The following is a 19392-nucleotide window of genomic DNA, read 5'->3' as shown; positions in this document are numbered from 1 at the left end:
GCAAAATAGTCCCAGTCTTTCTCAAAACTGATTTTCTGGAAAGCGTGTTGCATTTTTGGTCTACAGATCCAGGTCTACCGGTTCCAAGTAAGCTGCGTTCATTTGCGGGTTCTTGAATTCGCAGAACGGCGAATCGCAGTAGCAGACGAATTCTGACTATATATGTCCACGTAACGAAGGAGGGAGAGGAGGCAATAAGCGGGCCTTCTGTATCTATGTTGCGTTGATTGAGGCTTCAGACAAAAGAGAGAGAGAGAGAAAGAAGTCGGTCCCCATAGAACAGCGAAGTGCTATTCTCGCATGCAACCACACATGCATGCGCACACATACGTTTAGTAAAGCACGAGTAAATTGTACAAAGGTAAGTAATTTGTCAGATGTGGTCGGTCGTTGTAAACTGTAGGTAATCACACACAAATGGAGTAAATTTCGGAGCAATTACAGCTTCTAGTCCCCTTGTTCGCGTTTATACTTCCCATTTTAGTCCCCTGACCATGAAACCTACTTCCTAGCACTCCAAATAATCGCTAACTTCCGTGCATTTGAGTCCTGAAAGGGAGTAAGGGCATGTATACCATGAAAGAGAGCAATGTACCTAGTTCCTAAAAATCCTAAAATTACTCCTTATTCTCTTTCAGTGTGGATACCAGTCGTATAAAGCTAAAGAGAGCATCGTAGCAAAATGCATAGCGTATGTCGTATACATGTCTTAAAGGGAGAAACACAGTGCGAAAAGACTGGACACATGCACACACAACGCAATGTTTCTGTTCGTGTCCTGCTTCGTCCCTAAAGCCTTCAAGTCAGGCATAGCTCATCGTCCTTCATCGTCAACCGCAAATATATATACTGGAGCGCGTTAACGAGTAATCTCGTCCTAAGTCCCCTCGTGTTCCCTAGTCTCGGGGGTTTTACATCATGCATCATTTTCACCAGCTCGCTTGCTTCCTAGCCATTTTTTCATTGTCCTTCGTTTTTCTGTCTGTCCCTTCGTGTTCCCTAGTCTCGGGGTTTTGCATCATGCATTGTCCTACGTCTTCGGTAGATGGCAGCTCAGCTGTTCGTGAGAGGCCTCTATCAAATGGCTCCAAAGAATCGACGATGGGGGAAACGCCACTAATTCGGTGGCCACTTAGGAGGAGACGTTGCGGCTGTCTCGATGTCAAAGGTATAGAAATAGTTTCATCGTTACACGAGGAGGGGCGCTTGCGACAACATCGGCTTTCCCGGTCCCGTTTTCTCTTTCCCAAATCCGCCTTCTTAACGTAATGACGCAAACAGAATGGCTATTGTTTACCGCTTGCACTTCACCCTGATTGCGAATTGATGCAAGATGTAAACCTACCCATTCATCCCCTTAAGCCCGCATGAAACGCGCACTTGAAAACGCACCGTGCTCTCAGGACGGGTGAACTAAGTGCTAAGCATCATTTCATGCACGCTTCTTTGATTAGTACCTCCCCCCCCCCCCCACACACACACCCCTCTTTCGAGCGACCTCATTCGGGTCGTTCAAGCACTTCATCCGCAAACAACGTTGATGGCAAACGAGACCGTAATGGAGTAATGTCTGTAATATTAGAAGAAGGAGAGCTTGTTGCATAATGAAACCAAACACGTACATTTCATGTTACACTTGTAGTCAATATAGGAAGATATCTTGGAGTTTCAATGCTGTTATCGAAAATCACTGCCCTCGTTCCAATAGATAGTGTGAGGGAGGTCGTGAAAAGGACTCTGGTCTTCCACGTTATTCTTGGCAGTTTTCGTTTTCTTGCATATATATATGTTTATCGTGCACTCCCAGCCGCGGACAGCTGTTTCGCTCTACTTGGAGCTCGTCAGCCCGGCGCAGGAAAGTGACACGCTCCTGGGTCGGCGCTAACAGTGTGTCTCGGCGAGACATCAATGTTCCACGATGACGGCGCCACCTGTGGAGGCCGCAGTGCAAGCAAGCAAGTACATATACAAAGGAGAAATAGCCGAAGCTCTGTGGCTGCACGTTGAACATATGTTTATATATATATATATATATATATATATATATATATATATATATATATATATATGTATGTGTGTGTGTGTGTGTGTGTGTTATGTTTTTCTGTAAGCTCTTTGTCTTCTTCTGATTTTTCCTATTTATTTCATTCTCGTGGTCAACCGCCCTCTTAATCTTCTAATCTGTTATATGAAACATATGCTCACCGTGCAGCCACAGGGCTTCGGTTATTTCTCCTTTGTATATATATAAAGGGGTGTGACCGGTGCAGTTAAACCGCATTGCCATAATCTTTCCCGTCAGGTTAGGGGGAGACCGCACGGGTAATCCTACTGGAAGGTTTCGCTTGAATGAGTCGCCACGCGGTAGAGAGTTTGTAATCCAGTGAGAAAGTGAGATGGGAAATGGGGTGCACAAAGATGGGGTGCTGGTATGACGTCACTGTTAGGCAGGTTTATACCTTCTAGTGGTATAAGCTCGTTGATCCATGGCTCTCACACCTGTCGAGGTGCAAACGCGTAGCTGCCTGAAGGTATATAGCAACGTCGTAGCTTCAGAACGGACAATATTTATACATTTATGAGGTATAAACGTAGAACTTTTGCGTACGAGGTGTGACTTAAGAGTTTAGATGTGGTACATGTTAAAGCCGAACAATACGTTGGTCCCGAAAAGTCGGAACGGTTATATAGCCATTGCTACTTGTGAGTCCTTTCACCCGAGCGTGGCACGAAAATGATAACGGTAATCTAGAAATCGACACTTTTCAATACAGGAATAACAGCAAGAAAGGAGGGCTCGTCAGACTTGAGAAGTACGCGCAAGTTACTAAACACAGACTTGTACACAATCCGAGCCGTCACCACTGCGCTCCTCTGCTTTCTCCCCGCTTCGAACCTTGTCAACGCCTTGTGATTGTGCGACCGTGTGTGTGATCTTTCAGTTTTTTGTTGTTCTTTTCTTTCCTTCTTCTCTTCCTTTTCTTCTTTTCTTTTATTTTTTGAATAGCAAGCCGACCTCTGTCTGGCTGACCTCTCCTTTCTTTTTTCTTAATAACATATCCATATCCACCCCCACCCCACCCCGAGCGAAATGTGGATACAGTTACCAAAGTGATGCATGTGTTTAAGCTGCTATGAAGCTGTAAAACAAGCCATATATGCGAATGTTTTTTTTTAAGAATTATTTTTAATAAACAACGATGGCATGGCGTGTTTGCGGCAGTCTTTTGATCGTCCAATCCTGCGCATGTAAAGTGCATTCTATCATATTACATTCTCGCTTCCTTCTGTCGCGAGAGACAACAAAAACTTTATTTTGAGATGATGAAAGGGCAGATGACCACAAAGCAGGTTTTTATTCTTTCGTTCTCGTTGTAACTTTTCTCTTTTCGTGGAAGTCACAGCCCTTGCAACGTCGTCGCCGCTACTTTCGTGTTGTATGACCTGCTCATCGGGGATGTTTGAAGTGGTGACGACAGAGAACGGGCTCGTGATGACCAAGTGATGCATTCAGCGTAATAAAGAAAGTGGTGTACTATACACAGATCCTGATCACTTCCTCCTCATTTAATCGCTGTCTGCTTGTTCGCGCTTCGTGAGTCAGCCTTCTTCATTTTAATTTGCAATGCATTACTGTCTTCCCGAGATGAGTACGTATGTCCAAGCAAACCCCAAAGGGCCCGCTTCCCTATTATCACACACCATTACCACGCATTAACACATTAACACAACACGCATTAACCCAGCGCAGTAGCAGAATGTGCGCTCGGTAGGAGACGCAGAAAAGGACGTATTGCTAGGGTGGTTCTCCTGTGTACACACTGACACTGCAGCGAAAGCACGCTTCACAGGAGACGGCCACGGTCGAAGGAACGTCCGACGCACACTTTGTCTGGCTTCATTCCGCGTTTCTAGAATGCATTCTGCATCAAAATTTCAAGATAATTAACTGCTGAGAGCGTAGGCGTTCACTGCGTTTCGCGTTGAATTTAAATTAATGAATTGAATTAAGGTGGGGAATTTAAAAAGCATAATTTTAAAGAAGTGTGTAGACACCTGCGTTCATCCTCGGTCCCTGCCTCGTCATTTATCACTCCATCGGCATTTTGTTATCTTTGCGCTGTTGCCTCTTCACGGCCGTCTACAATGACGGCGGGGATTTCTCAGCGTCTGCTCCTTTTACTCTTTGTTAGACAATTTTCACTTCCATTTTCCATAGAAATCCGTCACATAATGTGAGCTCTCCCTCCTTTCATCCCTCCTTTCCTTTTCCCCTCCTTCCTTCCATCGCTTCAATTTATTCCATGAATACGTTCTCCCAGGAACCTTTGTACTTTGCAGGTTTTGTCCTTTCAAAGTTTCCATTTTAGGGCATCCGTGATCGCGATGGGTCAATGGTGGACGTAGCAGCCCACTCACCACAAGGCAAGATACCGCACAAGGCGGCCGCCTCGCGAGACTGAACTTGGTCGAGTACTTTTTTGTGTGTTGCTGTACACGTTATTTACATGCATATTGTGTGTCACGAGAGACGTGTAACAGTGCAAATCTCGCGCTGAAAGTTCTAATCGTGCTGAAGAAGTGGGCAAGATTGATTCTGAGACCGACCACTGTGCTAGTGTCATTGTCGTAGTTGTCTGGCATCATAAAATCCTGGACTGTCGTCATCATCGTATCGTTACCTTCTAAGTAATTAAGTATTGCCTTATTATACAGACAGAAGGACCATAGTAACGGTTATTTACGTGCCCAAGAACAACACTAGGCCTTACTGTTGGCACACAAAAACAAAAAAAGAAGGAAACCAATGGAGACATATGACGTTCCAATGAAGCAGGCAGGGCATTCACAGAAGGCTGGCTCATGGATAAATCAACGCCACACATAAAAAGAAAAAGGAGGAGGGCAGTGTATACTGCTGGGCATACAATGGTCCAGCAATGTATCAAAGAGTACCTACGAGGATTTTGGAGATTACGATCGTGTGTTTACGTGCACGTTTAACACAAAAATGATAAATGTCTTAGGTAGCGTTCAGTGAGTACCATAGGAAGAGCTTAAAGGTATTACTACGGAAGCGAAATAGGTCAACATGGAAATGTATGCTATTTGTAGCTCCCTGAATTCGTGAGACACGACAAGGTAGTGTTTTGCGGAACAGTTACAGAATGTTTGGGTGCCTGGTGGAATTAGTAGGGACGGCAATACGAAACTGACTTAATCAGAAAGGTGTGCACAAAACACTGTGAGTGATCTTGTGCTGCAAAACATAATGTCGTAGAAAAGCAGGCGCATATAAAGTGGTTTGAAACGAAGGAATGACAGTATGTCGTCATATGTACATGCATTTTAAATAAAATTTGCCTGATATTCTAAAGTAACGAAACAGGAAAAATGTGCTAATATTATCAATATCCTAAGAATAGATGAATTGTTATTACTCAAATACAAGTAACAATCAATCGTTCAGAGGACATGACAGTCCTCGAACCGTTACTTAAATTTGATGGCTGAAATACTAAAGCCTTCAAAACCATAGCCGACTCCTCCTCGTCGGCGCAGCTATAACATCCCGCAAGTACTTTACTGTATTTAAAAGCTGCGTTTTTATCCTCTTAACTGAAATGTGGAAAGATTAGAAGATGTTTTCTTGTTTCTCCCATTTCAACAGTGAAACGAGCTCTGCTTATGAAAGCCGCTCAAAAGGGAATTATCCTCTAAGCCCGCATAATACCGTAGCGTCCGTTCGAAAGAGAGAACAAGACAGAGCACATTCTCAAATCTGCGAAATAATACACATATATATTTCAAGCAACTTAGCTTCCAAATCTCTTCTGCTCTGGGAAGACGTGACTGACTGGGCAGACGTTACTTGAATGCAGACGATTCTTTGAGCCCCGCGGCTAAAGTTCCTCTTTTAAACGAACAACGTCAGCAAAATACGAGTAAATAAGAAGACGAGAAAGAAAATGAAAGAACAGTCATGAAAATACTCATGGCGAGTTTCATAATGCCACGCTCACCTTTCAAACGTCGTTAAGATAATTCACGCATTTAGAATCATGACATCAGGAGGGGATTTGTGGGAAGTGTTGTGCTGCTGGAAGATTCTCTCCGGTGTCGCATGCGTTTCATTCTTAGAAAGCAATGCGCCTGTGGCACCTGTGGCTGACGTACCGTTAACAACGTTATGGCTCACGCGCTGACTCATTTGCTACGTGGTCGAACTATAGTCGAACGGCACGTGCATTCTTGTTGGCTTCTGAAGAAATGTAACATGAAACAATATTTCAGTACCAAGTGTACGCTGACGCTCTATATTGAGGGCAATATAGAATAAAAACAGTTAACCTCTTAACTTTTTGTTTATAAAGCTATAAATAAGTGACTTCATGTTCAACTGGCAACAACACCCTGCGCGATAAATATGCGATTTTCTATTAGGTCTTCTTCACCATCATCATCAGCATCACCACCACCACCACCGTTTCATATCACATACTGACCAGTGTGGCCTCGCGTATAGTGAACCGCAAAAATTAGAATTTTCTGATTCATCATTACTTCATCCATTTCTTATCCGCCTCCTTTTTTCTTAACGAAATTCGATTTTCCACCAGCAATGGGGTGGAGTATCCCCCTGGCGATGGAACTCTTCAACCATAATCACAAAGCAATCTCGTTGGTGGTGTTGCTGTTGTTAACGAAATAGCAATAATTTGAATACGTTTGAATTTGCCTCCAAACCAGACTTCTTCTGATCTTGAATGCCATTCCCGGAAGACTATATCGTAATTCAGTATAATCTGATATCGGGACGTTATATCAATGCTTTTGTTTGTACTTCGTTGTCTCACCGACAATACTTTTCCCGATCATCATCGTCATTACTTTTTGTTATTTGTACCGTACCCTACGTGCTTCGTATTTTCTACTCGGTACTAAAGGACCTTTTCTTCGGATATCGTGGCACTTCCATTTCATATATCTGCTTCTGGGTCCAGAACAAACAAAAAAGCAATCGGTGTGCATTAATCTGCATTGTCTATGACAGTTTCCCCACGGTCATTCTAGCATTAAATGTAGCCTTATCAAGTAACACAAGTTGGGGAAACGAGACAAATAGAGGGACGAACAGAATAAAGACGCTTACAATGCCTAGTTGCATATTTTGACTAGATAATGGTAGGTGATGAACATGTGCAAGTTTTTGATTCCAACCCACACCTACCGATATCAAGTGAGAGGTGCTAGCAGTTACACCACGCTAGTTAGCCTCACCGTCATCAATCAATAAGCCTCATCAATACACCAAGCCACGCACACAGAAGAATACACTCGAGACGGGCGACAACTTTTTCGAGTGATGGCAATGATGTCAGCAAAGCAGTAAAATACTTGAGATCCACAAGCTCAGAATCTAGAAGCTAAAGCTCGCCATTCTAAACGTCCTGGAGTAGCTTGCCCAATGGAGAGCTGGACCCCCTGTACATATTTATCCGTTTTTTTAAACTAGCCAACCAGCATTGAGTTTGAGGAGGTGAACAAAGAGACGTAGAGAAGCGGACAGAACTGGACTCATTGGATGAATCTCGTCCTGTCCACTTCTCTGCGTCGCGGTGTTCACCTCCGCAAACACATGGTTACCTGGTTAATCAGTGGTCACACCGTGATTGAAGGAAAAGAAACAAACTTTACGAACGTCGGCCCAAATTCATTTCACCGCGCCGGGCGTTCCTACTCGTAGGATTCCTATTTAAACGGCCCCAATTAATTAACTCTCCCGTTGCAGGCACAGCGATAACCATCAGTGGCGCGCCGCCGTCAGTTATTTATATGTTGACCGTGCACGAACCTTCCCCGAAATGTCAGAAAAGGGGGAAGGTGGGCACAAAGACAGCGCGTCAAAGGTGACATTATCAGCGCGGCAGCCTTAACACAGGTTATTCGCGGAACCGCTAGTTTGTTACAGAAACGCGGATGTGCCGCAATGTTGCAACCACGGCTTAACTCCCCGTCATTTGTGATTAAGGTACCTGCAATGTACGCAATCTCGCCTTCGCATCAGAAGAGTACAAAAGACACGGACGGAACAGCACAAAAATCATGACAAGCCCTCATTAATGTAGAGGAGCTTTCTTGTGACTGTACCGCACGTTATAAATATACGTCAAGGATAGACGAAGTACATGAAACAGCTTTCAAAGTTTCAAGGTCATCGAGATGAAATGTACTCGCTGAGGTGATAAAAAGATAAAAATGTGATAAAGGCACATCGAAAATACTGCGTTTATTATCGTGTAAGCTTTCATGCAGTGGACTGCATTTTATCGGGTGCAGAATGTTTTTGCCTTTTGATCACTTGTGTTGATCGTGCTTGACTCAGTTTCGACATTCCCCGAGGGCTGAGGAGAGATATATATATTTAAAGGTTGCTTCCCCTGCCTACACCTCGCAACTGCAGAGAAAGCACGCTTTACAGGCGATGCCACGGACGGACAGACGGAAGGACACACTGGATTTTCGCCGACCTCGCACCCTATTTTCACAATGTATTCTGCATTGATGCCGCGTCAGAGGTAGAAACATACGGTGGTCCGATGCACACTTGTTGGAACCGACTGCCATGATAAACGAGGCCTCCACAGTCTCCTTTTAGACGGTAGCATGGTTGTCAAACCGAAGGCGTGTGAAAAATCACATTATCTAAACAATTAGAATTAGCCGAGGCGGGCCAACAAATATGGACGACACAAGCACGTAAGCAGCGAACGGCCAGAAATTAACGAATTCAAGTAACTCAAGGAAAAGGAGCTGACGCCAGGAATCGTCAAGTCTGCTGTCGTGGCGTACCTGGCGTCGATGAAAGACGGAAGTCATATCTTCCATCGTTAATTTCTTAGGCAATTTTTGGACGTCCGTGTACACACATGACGTCACAAACTAAAAACTTGTGACGGTAGAACTATCTCACTCAGCTTTGCTTCACGTATTCTGGAACGCGCTACTCAGACAGCTTTGCATCCGCGACACGATTTATAATGTTCCGTCGAACTACCACTTCTATAGAAGTGTGAAGAGCACTTGTGCCAGCGGCAAGAATGCGCCGAGGGGTGTACTACATCCACCTAGCCTTTGCTTATCGTTCCAGCTAATACATTAGCGACGGTTTGCCCACGCACTACCCTCTTGGGACAGCCATGTCGTGCTCTGGTTACTCCTCTTCTTCACGCACCATTCGGAAGTCGATGCTGCTGCATCGTCAAGTATTCAAAGGCGCATCAGTTCATTTATTTACCCGACTGCCGTGATGGGAATTCTGCACTGTCCACCAAACAGAAACGAAGACAAGCACCGCACAGATAATACGCATGAGCTTTTCAAAGCAGAAGCTGTGTTATACTTGTAAATGTAAAATGTGCAACAATGCGTCCCATCGAATAGAATATAGAGGGGGGAAATATTTGGTGCGCTTGAATTTGAACGATGTGTCAAGTTGTCAGCGCCGGCGTTGACTGCTACTGTAGTGACATGACGAAGACCTGCGTGGAAAAACATTTAGTCGACTTCAGAGACGCAGAAAATCCAGCGAACGGCTAGGAGATGTTAGGGGAAGAGCACCAGGACGAAAGCCGCCTATTCGAAATGTCGGCGGCTCGCGGACTGAGCCTTATTCTGCTGCTTCATTGAAATGGTATTGATCTTGCTTATTGATAGTTATGCACTCTGTTTCGCCTTTCTAGAAGAGATACTGGTGTAATGTTCTTTGTAGAGGTACTCTTGTACGATACGTTTATGGTGCATTAATAAAGTTTAGATATTCGAACCATATTATGACGTATCTATATGGAGCACGGCGCCCGTGGGCGAGCAGTGAAATTGTGCCCCTGTTGAAGCATGGACGAAAACATGGACTGTTGAAACACCGATGCATTAAGATAACGTTACCGTATTATCCAATGAAACTGCGAAGCTTGTTAATTTCTGATTAAGAGTTTTAATTACTTAAAATATAATTCTAAAACGTGATTAGAAATAAAGGATGGTACTGTAAGACAATTATAACTCATTTTTATTCATATTTCTGTTATATTGTTGACTTTTTTTCCCCTCGCTTTCAGTGCCGCAAATTGGCCTGCGACGTGACCAAAGTCAATTTTTTTTTCATGAGTTTTATTTCATTCATTTCATTACATATATTTCGTTTCTGCTTATGTGTGCGGACGCAGCACCGTTTGGGTATTCAATGCTATGCTGCGCATGCACGTAGCTAGCAGCCCAACGGCGCTGCCCCAAAGCATGCACGGCTTCCTTGCAGGAAGAGACCAACGACATCAAATAGCAATCAATCATATTGGGACGATATTGCATGTGGACACCGAGCGTGAAACAGATCGATCCGTAGGGCTTCTAGGTACACCAATACAGTGCGCCATTACTCATGCTCATATCGGAGGGTACGGAGGTACGTCACACAACACGTCTTTCTTCTAAGACTAATGAGGGAAAAATCCCGGTACACGACTCGAATGCAGATAACATACAAGCGAAATCAAGCTCAGATATCATTTTCATTATTGTTACTGTATGGTGTCTAGTACTAAAGGCACAGAAAAAAGAAAATATTTACCTCTCAGTATTGATGTCGGTAACAGTTGACGAGCAATGTAGAAACGGAAGACAAATATTGCCATGTAGGCTCCGTCAACATAGACGCCGGCTACCCCAGGGGCTACTCCCTCAAGATGCGTGCTGAGGTAAAAAAGCAAAAGTAATAGATAACGAATTGAAGAAAGATACAGTCAACACTCGGTTTATGAATTCTCGATTTACAAATTCTCTCGCCTTATGTGCGGTGCGTCCTGGGACAACACCGATGCTCTTGTCTTCATCCCTGGGTTTACGTAGCCTCGATTTCCAAACATTGAACGCATGTTTCGGTGGTGGTCATTCAAGACACCGCCATTTTTTACCTCGATTTACGAACGGAGTAAGTCAACACCACCTAGATACACAAAGCCTGCTTCCTCGTCGACATGACGTAACAACTAAGAGTCAGCCAATCGGGATCGTGTTTTCAACGGCAGTAGCCAATCACGAATGATTGAACGTCCCCGCGTACTAAATGGAAAATCGTTAAAATAAAGCGCAAAACGGTCCCTTATCTTTCTCAAGACTCGTTTTATGGAAAGCGTGCTGCACTTTTTTTGTCTCCAGATTCAGCTCTACAGGTTCCAAGTCAGCTGCAATCATTTGCGAGTTCTTGAATTCGCAGAACGGCGAATCACAATAGCAGACGCATTCTGACTTTATATGTTCACGTAGTGAAGGAGGGAGAGGAGGCAGTAGGCAGGCCTTCTATATCTAGGTGGCGTTGGGTAAGTACAGTCGTCCATAGCCAATAACAGGTCAATAGAAGTCAGTATAGAATTAACTATCAAAGTCCTCTGTCCTACTATCAAGGACAGAATATGAAAGAGGTGGTCCACCTATATTTACCACAAAGTATGACCCATCCTCCTGGGGCTGCCACTTTAGAGCCCATCTTTGAAATGAACGCATATCGAGGGTACTATACAGTACCTCGAAGGCGACAACGACGAGTCAAGCGTGAGATTACGTCGCTTCTGGGAACGGTTAAGACAGGAGAAACGATGGTGCAGAGCACTGGTTAGGAACTATGTTCACAAAAACAAACGTACATCCACGTCGCAATGCATTTCCTATCGTTCTAGCGTTTTCAGTCTTTCCAAATATCGGTTTATGAGCGATCTTTCGAGAAACGGTAACCGTTCATAAATCTAAGATTGACTGCCATATGTGACAGGGACTTTAATCACTCTGCGGGTACTTAAAATAAAAAGTCAAAGTACTTGAGGAAAAAGAGCCCAAACGTAGACTGTCTTCTTCTTCTTTTTAAGTGTTGAGAGAGGTCAGCCAATATTTGGCTTGACAGCCAAATTACATTTTCCTCCTTGATAGTTTTAAAGGAGCCGCTAACTAAAGTGTACTCGACCCCCAACCTTGATATCAACACAAAGGGAACGGGTGACTTCGTTCGTCACTCATCAGGGAAGGAAATCACAATTTATGCTTTCCCTCTCCCTCTTCTTCTCAAGAAGTGCGCCAATGCGGAGAGGCCTTGGATTGGTCTCCTCGAACGATCACCCACGATGATTGGACAATTCGTTTGAGAAGACCACGACTTTGTCGCCGACTTAAATCCCCATTTTTTCTACTTCTATCACATCCATAGCTCGGCGTTTCGGGGCTTCGAAAGTCACGATCACAATCATCTGATAAGGCGTAAGTTCGGGCCCTGCTACGCACTCGCGTGAAGGTCGACGTGGCGTATCGGTGAGCTCGATCATGCCGCATATTAGTGCACTCACCAGATAACGTCACACCTGCACTGTTTACAAGTGTGATGTTACCCGGTGAGTGCACTAATATGCGGCATGATCGAGCTCACCGATACGCCACGTCGACCTTCACGTGAGTGCGTAGCAGGACCCGAACTCACGCCTTATCAGATGATTGTGATCGTGACTTTCGAAGTCCCGAAACGCCGAGCTATGAATTCACATCACATCACAACGGAGTGGTATTCACGATAGTGGTTCCGAAAGCTCGATAACCCAATCGCGTCATTCCTCTCGAGTGACTGACGTTGCGATTCATCAGCGTCCTTTTATCATATCGTTTGCGATCTACTAAAGCTCGCTGTTATTAAATGGACGGCCATCCAGTGCCATCAGCAAAGACGGAATGTCACTACGAGTGATGGAGCGGACGAGCAATGTCTTCTAGACTGTATGTAGCTTATAGCTGATGGGATTGTCTAGCCGCGGTCACAGAGCGGAGGGGGCTTCGCAGGTTTCACGCTTATGGAGGAGTCGCGTTTTCTTCTTCGTAGGCGACGGCAGAGGATTCGAAAAAGAAAGCATCTCGGCTAAGTGGTGTTATAGATGTGGACGTTCGACGATTGGAAGGCAGCTGTGCGATGTGACAAGTGGAGGTGCGTGCGGGTGCGGTTTTATCCGGTGGATCCGTGCGGCTATCCACGCGACTCTGCGGTGCGCGCTGATATCCGCATTTTATCCGCAAATAGTGTCAATGCCGATGTCCCCCAGGTGAAGCCGTAACTGAGAGCACGCAGTGTCAACAAACTGATGTCGAAGTCATCTCTTGCATTATGTAGAAGACAATAATGCGCCTGAGAAAGATTCTATACTAAAAAGTAAAAACTTTTTTAACGTAACATTTTCACCATGTTGATTTTTTTTCCTACGAATAGAATGTCAGCGGATGAGCGGATATACTCAATATCCTCGCGGATGCGGATACACCTGCTTCAACAAATGCAGTTGCGGATGCCCTACATGTGTAGATACCGTGCGGTGGCGGATGCCATCAACCTTATCCGCGCTCAGCTCTATGACAAGTAAGTTCCCGACACGCGCTGGCGACTGCAGAGAGCCAGGATGACCGTCTTGTCACAAGCGTCATGCGCGATGGTCATGGTCACTCTGCCGGTCATACTACTATAGAGTCGCCGATTTATCACGACCACCAGGAAGTTTAACGCTTTGCTACGGACACTGTGGTCCTGTAGGTCCATCTTCTTTCGAAACGTTAAAAGCCCACGGGAGCAGGCCCTGCGTGACTTCATTGACATGGCTTCTTTGACATCGTCGAGGCAGTAATATTCCCCGCTTGTGTCTCAATGGGCTTCCAAGACGCTCCAAAGCCTTATCCCATGCACAACATTCCATTCCGCCTCGCGCCGACGTGCTCATCAATGTGGCCGTAGCTGCCTTTTTCACGTTCGGTTTTCCACGGTATAGATACGAATGTACCGTGGTTCCTGGAATGGGGTTTCCTTTTACCGTCCACTGATTGCGACGGTTACATGAAAAACTGATTTGCGTGTCAGATTAATCTCCATGCTAATGACCACTTTATCGAGCCTTATTCGGCGCCCTGCGGGGAGCATGGGCATCGCCGGAGGAAGGATGTGAGAAGGCGTGTCACAGCTGGCGAAATTGTAGCTCTATTAGTCCCTTACTTTTATCGGTAGTATTCCTTGTTTGTTCATGAATTTGGTGGTGTGCGCGCGCTCGTGCCTGCGGGTTCAGGAAATAGAGTGGTGTATGACTTACTTCGGCAGCGTAACAGTTACAGTCTGCCGCTAATTAACGGATCCTGGTGAATGATAAGCTTGACGTGTGCGGACAGTTTTCTAGTTGTAACACCGCTTGCATTCCAGCGGAGTGAGAGCAGTAGAATGCCAAGAAAGGAAACAGCAGGATGTCAGTGTGTTCAAAATGTACCCGAATTCAATTTTGTTTCATTTTTTAGCTCTATACATCGCGATAACGAGCGGTTAATATGCTCATTGTGTCGTCTTCTACTCGTTGGACATCAACTTAAAACCCCATCCTTCGACTTTAGGGTCGATCAACATGAACTTCGACATCACATCATAGGCCATCACTCAACATCACACATCATTATCCGTGAATGATGTCCATAAAGAACATCATGAATGAATTCACCGACCAAGGTTCGCCACCTGCATCACTAGAGTGGAGACGCGTCTCTCCGACATGAAGAATGACGCCAAATCATATACGGCGTTATGCATACTTTAGCTACCACCTATACCGGTTCCTTTTATAACCATGTTGTAATCTCAGTTTCCCTACAAGTCTGTACATATTTCAGTGCACATATACATTTTGCTCTGTCTCGGTGTTATAAACGAGTTCTTCGTGCACAAAAAATAAGCGTGAACACGGAGAATGAAACCATCATGCTGATGGCCTAAACAGTGCTCCACATTTTGCGTACAGTACCTCAATAATGCATTCTTCCTTCCCGAGACGAGTAGCCGTATATCTCCCTTGACTTCCCGATACGTTCATTAGACTTCTTTTAAAATGTCTAGTCGTGCGAATTAGTAACTTCTTCAATGAGTTTATCCTGATATTGAGAGAATTTGCAGACAATGTTGTCACACCACTCGCAATTCCTTCCATGTTTCACCACACCGCAGTCTCTTAAACGCGAAATCCCCGGGAAACACCCAAACAATCGAAAACCCACATTGTGCATACACTACCATTCTTCCTTCCCGAGACGGATAGGAGTATATGTATCTCCCTTGACAGTTCCCGATACGTTCATCAGACTTCTTTTAAAATGCCCCGTCGTGCGAATTAGTAACTTCTTCAATTAGTTATCCTGATATTAAGAGAATTTGCAGACAGTGTTGTCGCACCACTCGCAATTCCTTCCACGTTTCACCACACCGCAGTTTCTTAAATGCGAAGTCCCCGGGAGACACCCAAGCAATCGAAAACTTCCTCGGCGTTTGAGTGAAGCGAAATAGTTTGTTACACGCTAAATGTTGTGCCGCGTAAGATCCCCTTAATAGATAATGGTGTTTTGTGGGATCGACCGGTCGCTCGATGGAAGAAGAATATAAAACAGAAACTGCCTTCCAAGTAATCTTATCTGGCGCACGGGATACGCAGTGCCATGACATGCGCCGGGTGTCATGACATACGGCGCGTAGATGGGATTGCATTAGATTAGATGGAAGAGAAAACTTTAAAATGCCACGTGCCGTAAATCAGCGCCATACATTCATTTCTAGACGCTTCTTTACTTGCCAAACTTCATAAGGAATAATCAGTGCTGTCTTCATCACTTCATAAGCAAACTGCATCAGCTGAAAAATTCATCGCCTCTTACGCAGAGCCTTCGTTTATGAAACATCCCGTCTTTTCCCACCACGCCTTATCATGCACTTCGCATTTTACAATATTTGCCTTGTCTAAAGCTCATGTTAAAACCCCGGGAGCATCCCGGAATGTTCCGAAAATTCCTTAATGAATCTCGTCCAGAGTTGTTCGTTGTTCTTCCCCGTAATGCCGGAAGGCACGTTCCGCAAAAGTATGGGCCATCCGATAAGGAGAACATTGTATACTGCGTCGCGTACTTTATGATCGTTTTTTACGTAAAACTGTTATAGAAGTAATATGGATGTTTGTGTGCTGCTTGAAGGTCTTCTCATGCAATACGTGTGAACGTTTGCAAGCGTTGTGATAGTTCCACGGTGGCCGACTGTTCTGCATGTTGTTTGTACGATATGTTGTCCTATCTGGTGGACACGAAGAAGAATGCTGAAAATATGTCCTACCTACAAAATTATCGTGCTGTCAGCAGATCAATGTACCTCTCTTTCTTCGCTGTACCTCGTATTTCCTTCAATGCCCTTATTTATTTATTTATTTGGCGTTGTATATGTCTTTCTACAGATGAAATCATTCAGTGCTCTGTTCGTAATACAGGGTGTTCAGAATTAAGCTTTCACTAGCACTTTATGAATAGGCGAACAAAAGAAACACTGGTGCTATTTTTCTGTTCCTTGAGTAAGAAACAGGTGCTACATAATTGCAGCACCTGTTTTCTTACACAAGTAGCGTAAAGTTATCATCCGGTTTCCTGTCATCGCTGTGTTTGCGTAGCGCTCGTGAAAGCTTAATTTTGAACACCCTGTATAGTTCATGTACTAATATTCACTTACCTGCAAGCGTACAACCAAAACTTCACCACATAACACGTTCCTAGCCAACCACTATCCCGAATGTGTATCGTTCTCTCCCATGGTCTGTCGAAAACGGGACGTGTTCTCATTTGCGTGACACTGAGTGCGGTTGTGCTTAAATGCCACTAAAAGGTGTACGGCGCTCACTTTCCACTACTCAGGACAGCTAACGGCAGCATGCTGTGCAGTGGTCTGCCTTCAGCGTGTTATGTGGCGTAGTTGTGTCCGAAGAGCGTACCATTGGGTAGAGTAGGGTATAAGGTAGTGTACCGAAACCTCAGCTGTGAAACACCCCGTGTCATTATCATCATGTATCTGTAGTTGTTGTTGATGTTGTTGTTGTTGTCTACAACATATTCCTGCCTTTTCTGTGTGTGCAGGGCAAGCGGCAGCGGATGCCGTGTACCGACTGCAGTTCCCTGTTTCTGGCAGCCGGGCTGGGCTGCATGATCACACTGACGGTCATCGGCAACGCGCTCGTCTGCATCTCAGTCTTCGTGGTGCGCCGCCTACGACATCCTTCCAACCACCTTCTTGTATCCTTGGCTGTCTCAGACCTGTGTGTCGCACTCCTAGTGATGCCTCTGGCCCTCCACTTCGAAGTGGCAGGACGGTGGGACCTGGGGCCTACTGTATGCGATATGTGGGTGTCCTTCGACGTCACTAGCTGTACAGCGTCCATCCTCAACCTGTGCATGATCTCTGTGGACCGATACCTAGCCATCACACGCCCTCTCACGTACGGTGTCCGCCGCACGGCGCGTCGCATCTGGAGTTGCATCGGCGCAGTCTGGCTACTGTCCTGCCTCATCAGTGTTCCTCCGTTACTTGTGCTAGGTAACGAGCATGGTACAGCCCATGCACCAACATGTTTAGTCTGCCAGAGCGTTGGGTACCAGCTGTACGCAACGCTCGGAGCGTTCTACATACCTTTAATAGTAATGATCGCGTTGTACTACAAGATCTACGTGGCCGCCAAGAGAGTGGTGGACGCTGAACGTCAAGCTCAGGTTGCCCATCGCGTCTTCACGGAAAACGAAGGCAGTTCCTTCTTTGCAGCGAACAAAGATGGTGGCAAGTCAGCTAAGCGCCAACTTATACGCAAGTCGTCGGTGCTTCGCGAACGCAAAGCATCCATCACGCTCGGTATTATTATGACTGCGTTCACAGCCTGCTGGTTGCCCTTCTTCGTGGTAGCAGTTCTGCGACCCTTGGCTGGAACGAATGTTCCGCCAGCAGTCCATAGCTTCACCCTGTGGTTAGGCTATGCCAACTCCATGTTGAATCCAGTCATCTACGTCACCTTTCATCATGATTTCCGCCGTGCGTTCCGCGAGCTCCTTTGCTTTCGCTGTTCGTCAATCAATTCGCGGATGCGTTCCGACTCGTTTTCTATGAAGGGCGGTCCACCCATTCGCCTTTCGGACACATCTATCGCCCTAACGAATCATCATGGTTGGGACGGATCATGCAAGGACTGCTTTGTAGGTAGGATACGGACTACGAAGAACGCCAATCGCAGTGAGCTGTTTGTATGACGCATACAGACCTCCTATCCGTGACGCACCTGTGTTCTGCTTCTTTGAGTGCATGCCTTCAGACTGACACAGTTCCTATATACGAAGCGCGTGGAGAACTCCAACCAATCACCAACCTCATATCTGCTGTTTTACTGTTGTGTGTGAGTCTTGCTTCCTGAAAACAAAAAAGGGGTACCATGGTACAAAGATCCAACGGGGGCATCAAGAACCGCTGTGCGTTCTTTCCCTGCGATTGTAATTACGATTGTTAGATATATACAGGCGGTTACTCGCCGTAATCCTACCAGATGTACCGAAGTTTCTAAAGTGAGACGAAGTTATAGTTATCTGATCCGGACGATTTTTGATATTGTGTCGTGTTAATCGTCTTCTAATGCTTCATACGTCTGGATTCTTCTGTAGGGAGAGCTGTTTAGAGCTGCCAATGCTTGGCCCTTCCACTACAAAAGGGTATCTTGGCCTTGAACTCAATATACTCCAGGAAGAGGGCCTTCGCGCTTGTCCTCTTTGAGAAAGCCCTTTTGGTTATTGATCTGTTTTCAGCCGGCGGTGTCACCGGCCTGATAACCCCCACTGAGGTTTACTTTTCCGTTGTTCAATTGATTGATGTGTGCGGAGCCTTAACAAAGGTTTTACGCAAAAATTGGGTTCTGCGCCAGACTGCGACCGAAATACGTAACGCTGTGTGGGGTAAGTGATTTAGTATGTAACTCACATGAACAGTTCTAACTTAGAATATCCCCTCTTGCTTGTACAGATAATTCTCTAGTGGTCCCCATGACTATAGCGATGCACGCCATACTTACCTACCAGAGTGTTGATGACTGTGTCTTTCGTATTTATTTCTACATGGCAATGATAATCAGATATGTGCACAAAACGGTCACAAACTTCAGTTGCGTGCTTTGTTGGCCAGATATGGAGAGAAAATTTAAAGACACCAATAAAGTACTTAGTACCTGCCCATCCTTGTGACAATTAAGGCCCGTGACTTGAGGGTGAGATGCATTCTTTCGTGTTGGCAAGTGATTGCATAGGAAAGTTATCTAAATTTGTGAAGTTTCTATAATCGTCGCGGTTGAAGAGCGCGCAGGTCCAATGAAATGAAGAAGTTACTCGGCTTGAATTGAATTGAATTTTTATTTTCAGAAGAACGTAAATGCCACCAGGTACGTATAAGACGGAGAACCCAGTGACAAAAGGTCATTGGAACAACTCGGCGATATGTAAAGTGTC

General features: G+C 45.2%; 1 protein-coding gene across 7 annotated transcripts in view; it reads left to right on the top strand.

The window, feature by feature from the left end:
• The window catches only part of LOC135399924 (5-hydroxytryptamine receptor 1-like), a 299523-nt gene extending 280401 nt beyond the window's left edge, over window positions 1–19122 (top strand). For all 7 annotated transcript variants that reach the window (XM_064631661.1, XM_064631658.1, XM_064631663.1 and 4 more), the window contains one exon: window positions 16996–19122. In XM_064631661.1, the coding sequence (XP_064487731.1) occupies window positions 17011–18153 (1143 nt within the window). In that variant the 5' untranslated portion in view covers window positions 16996–17010 and the 3' untranslated portion in view covers window positions 18154–19122. The remainder of the gene's footprint in view (window positions 1–16995) is intronic.
• Window positions 19123–19392: the final 270 nt, after the last annotated feature.

This window comes from Ornithodoros turicata, chromosome 7, assembly GCF_037126465.1.
Source record: "Ornithodoros turicata isolate Travis chromosome 7, ASM3712646v1, whole genome shotgun sequence".
NCBI lineage: Eukaryota > Metazoa > Arthropoda > Arachnida > Ixodida > Argasidae > Ornithodoros > Ornithodoros turicata.
This window is presented reverse-complemented; position numbering and strand designations above follow the sequence as displayed.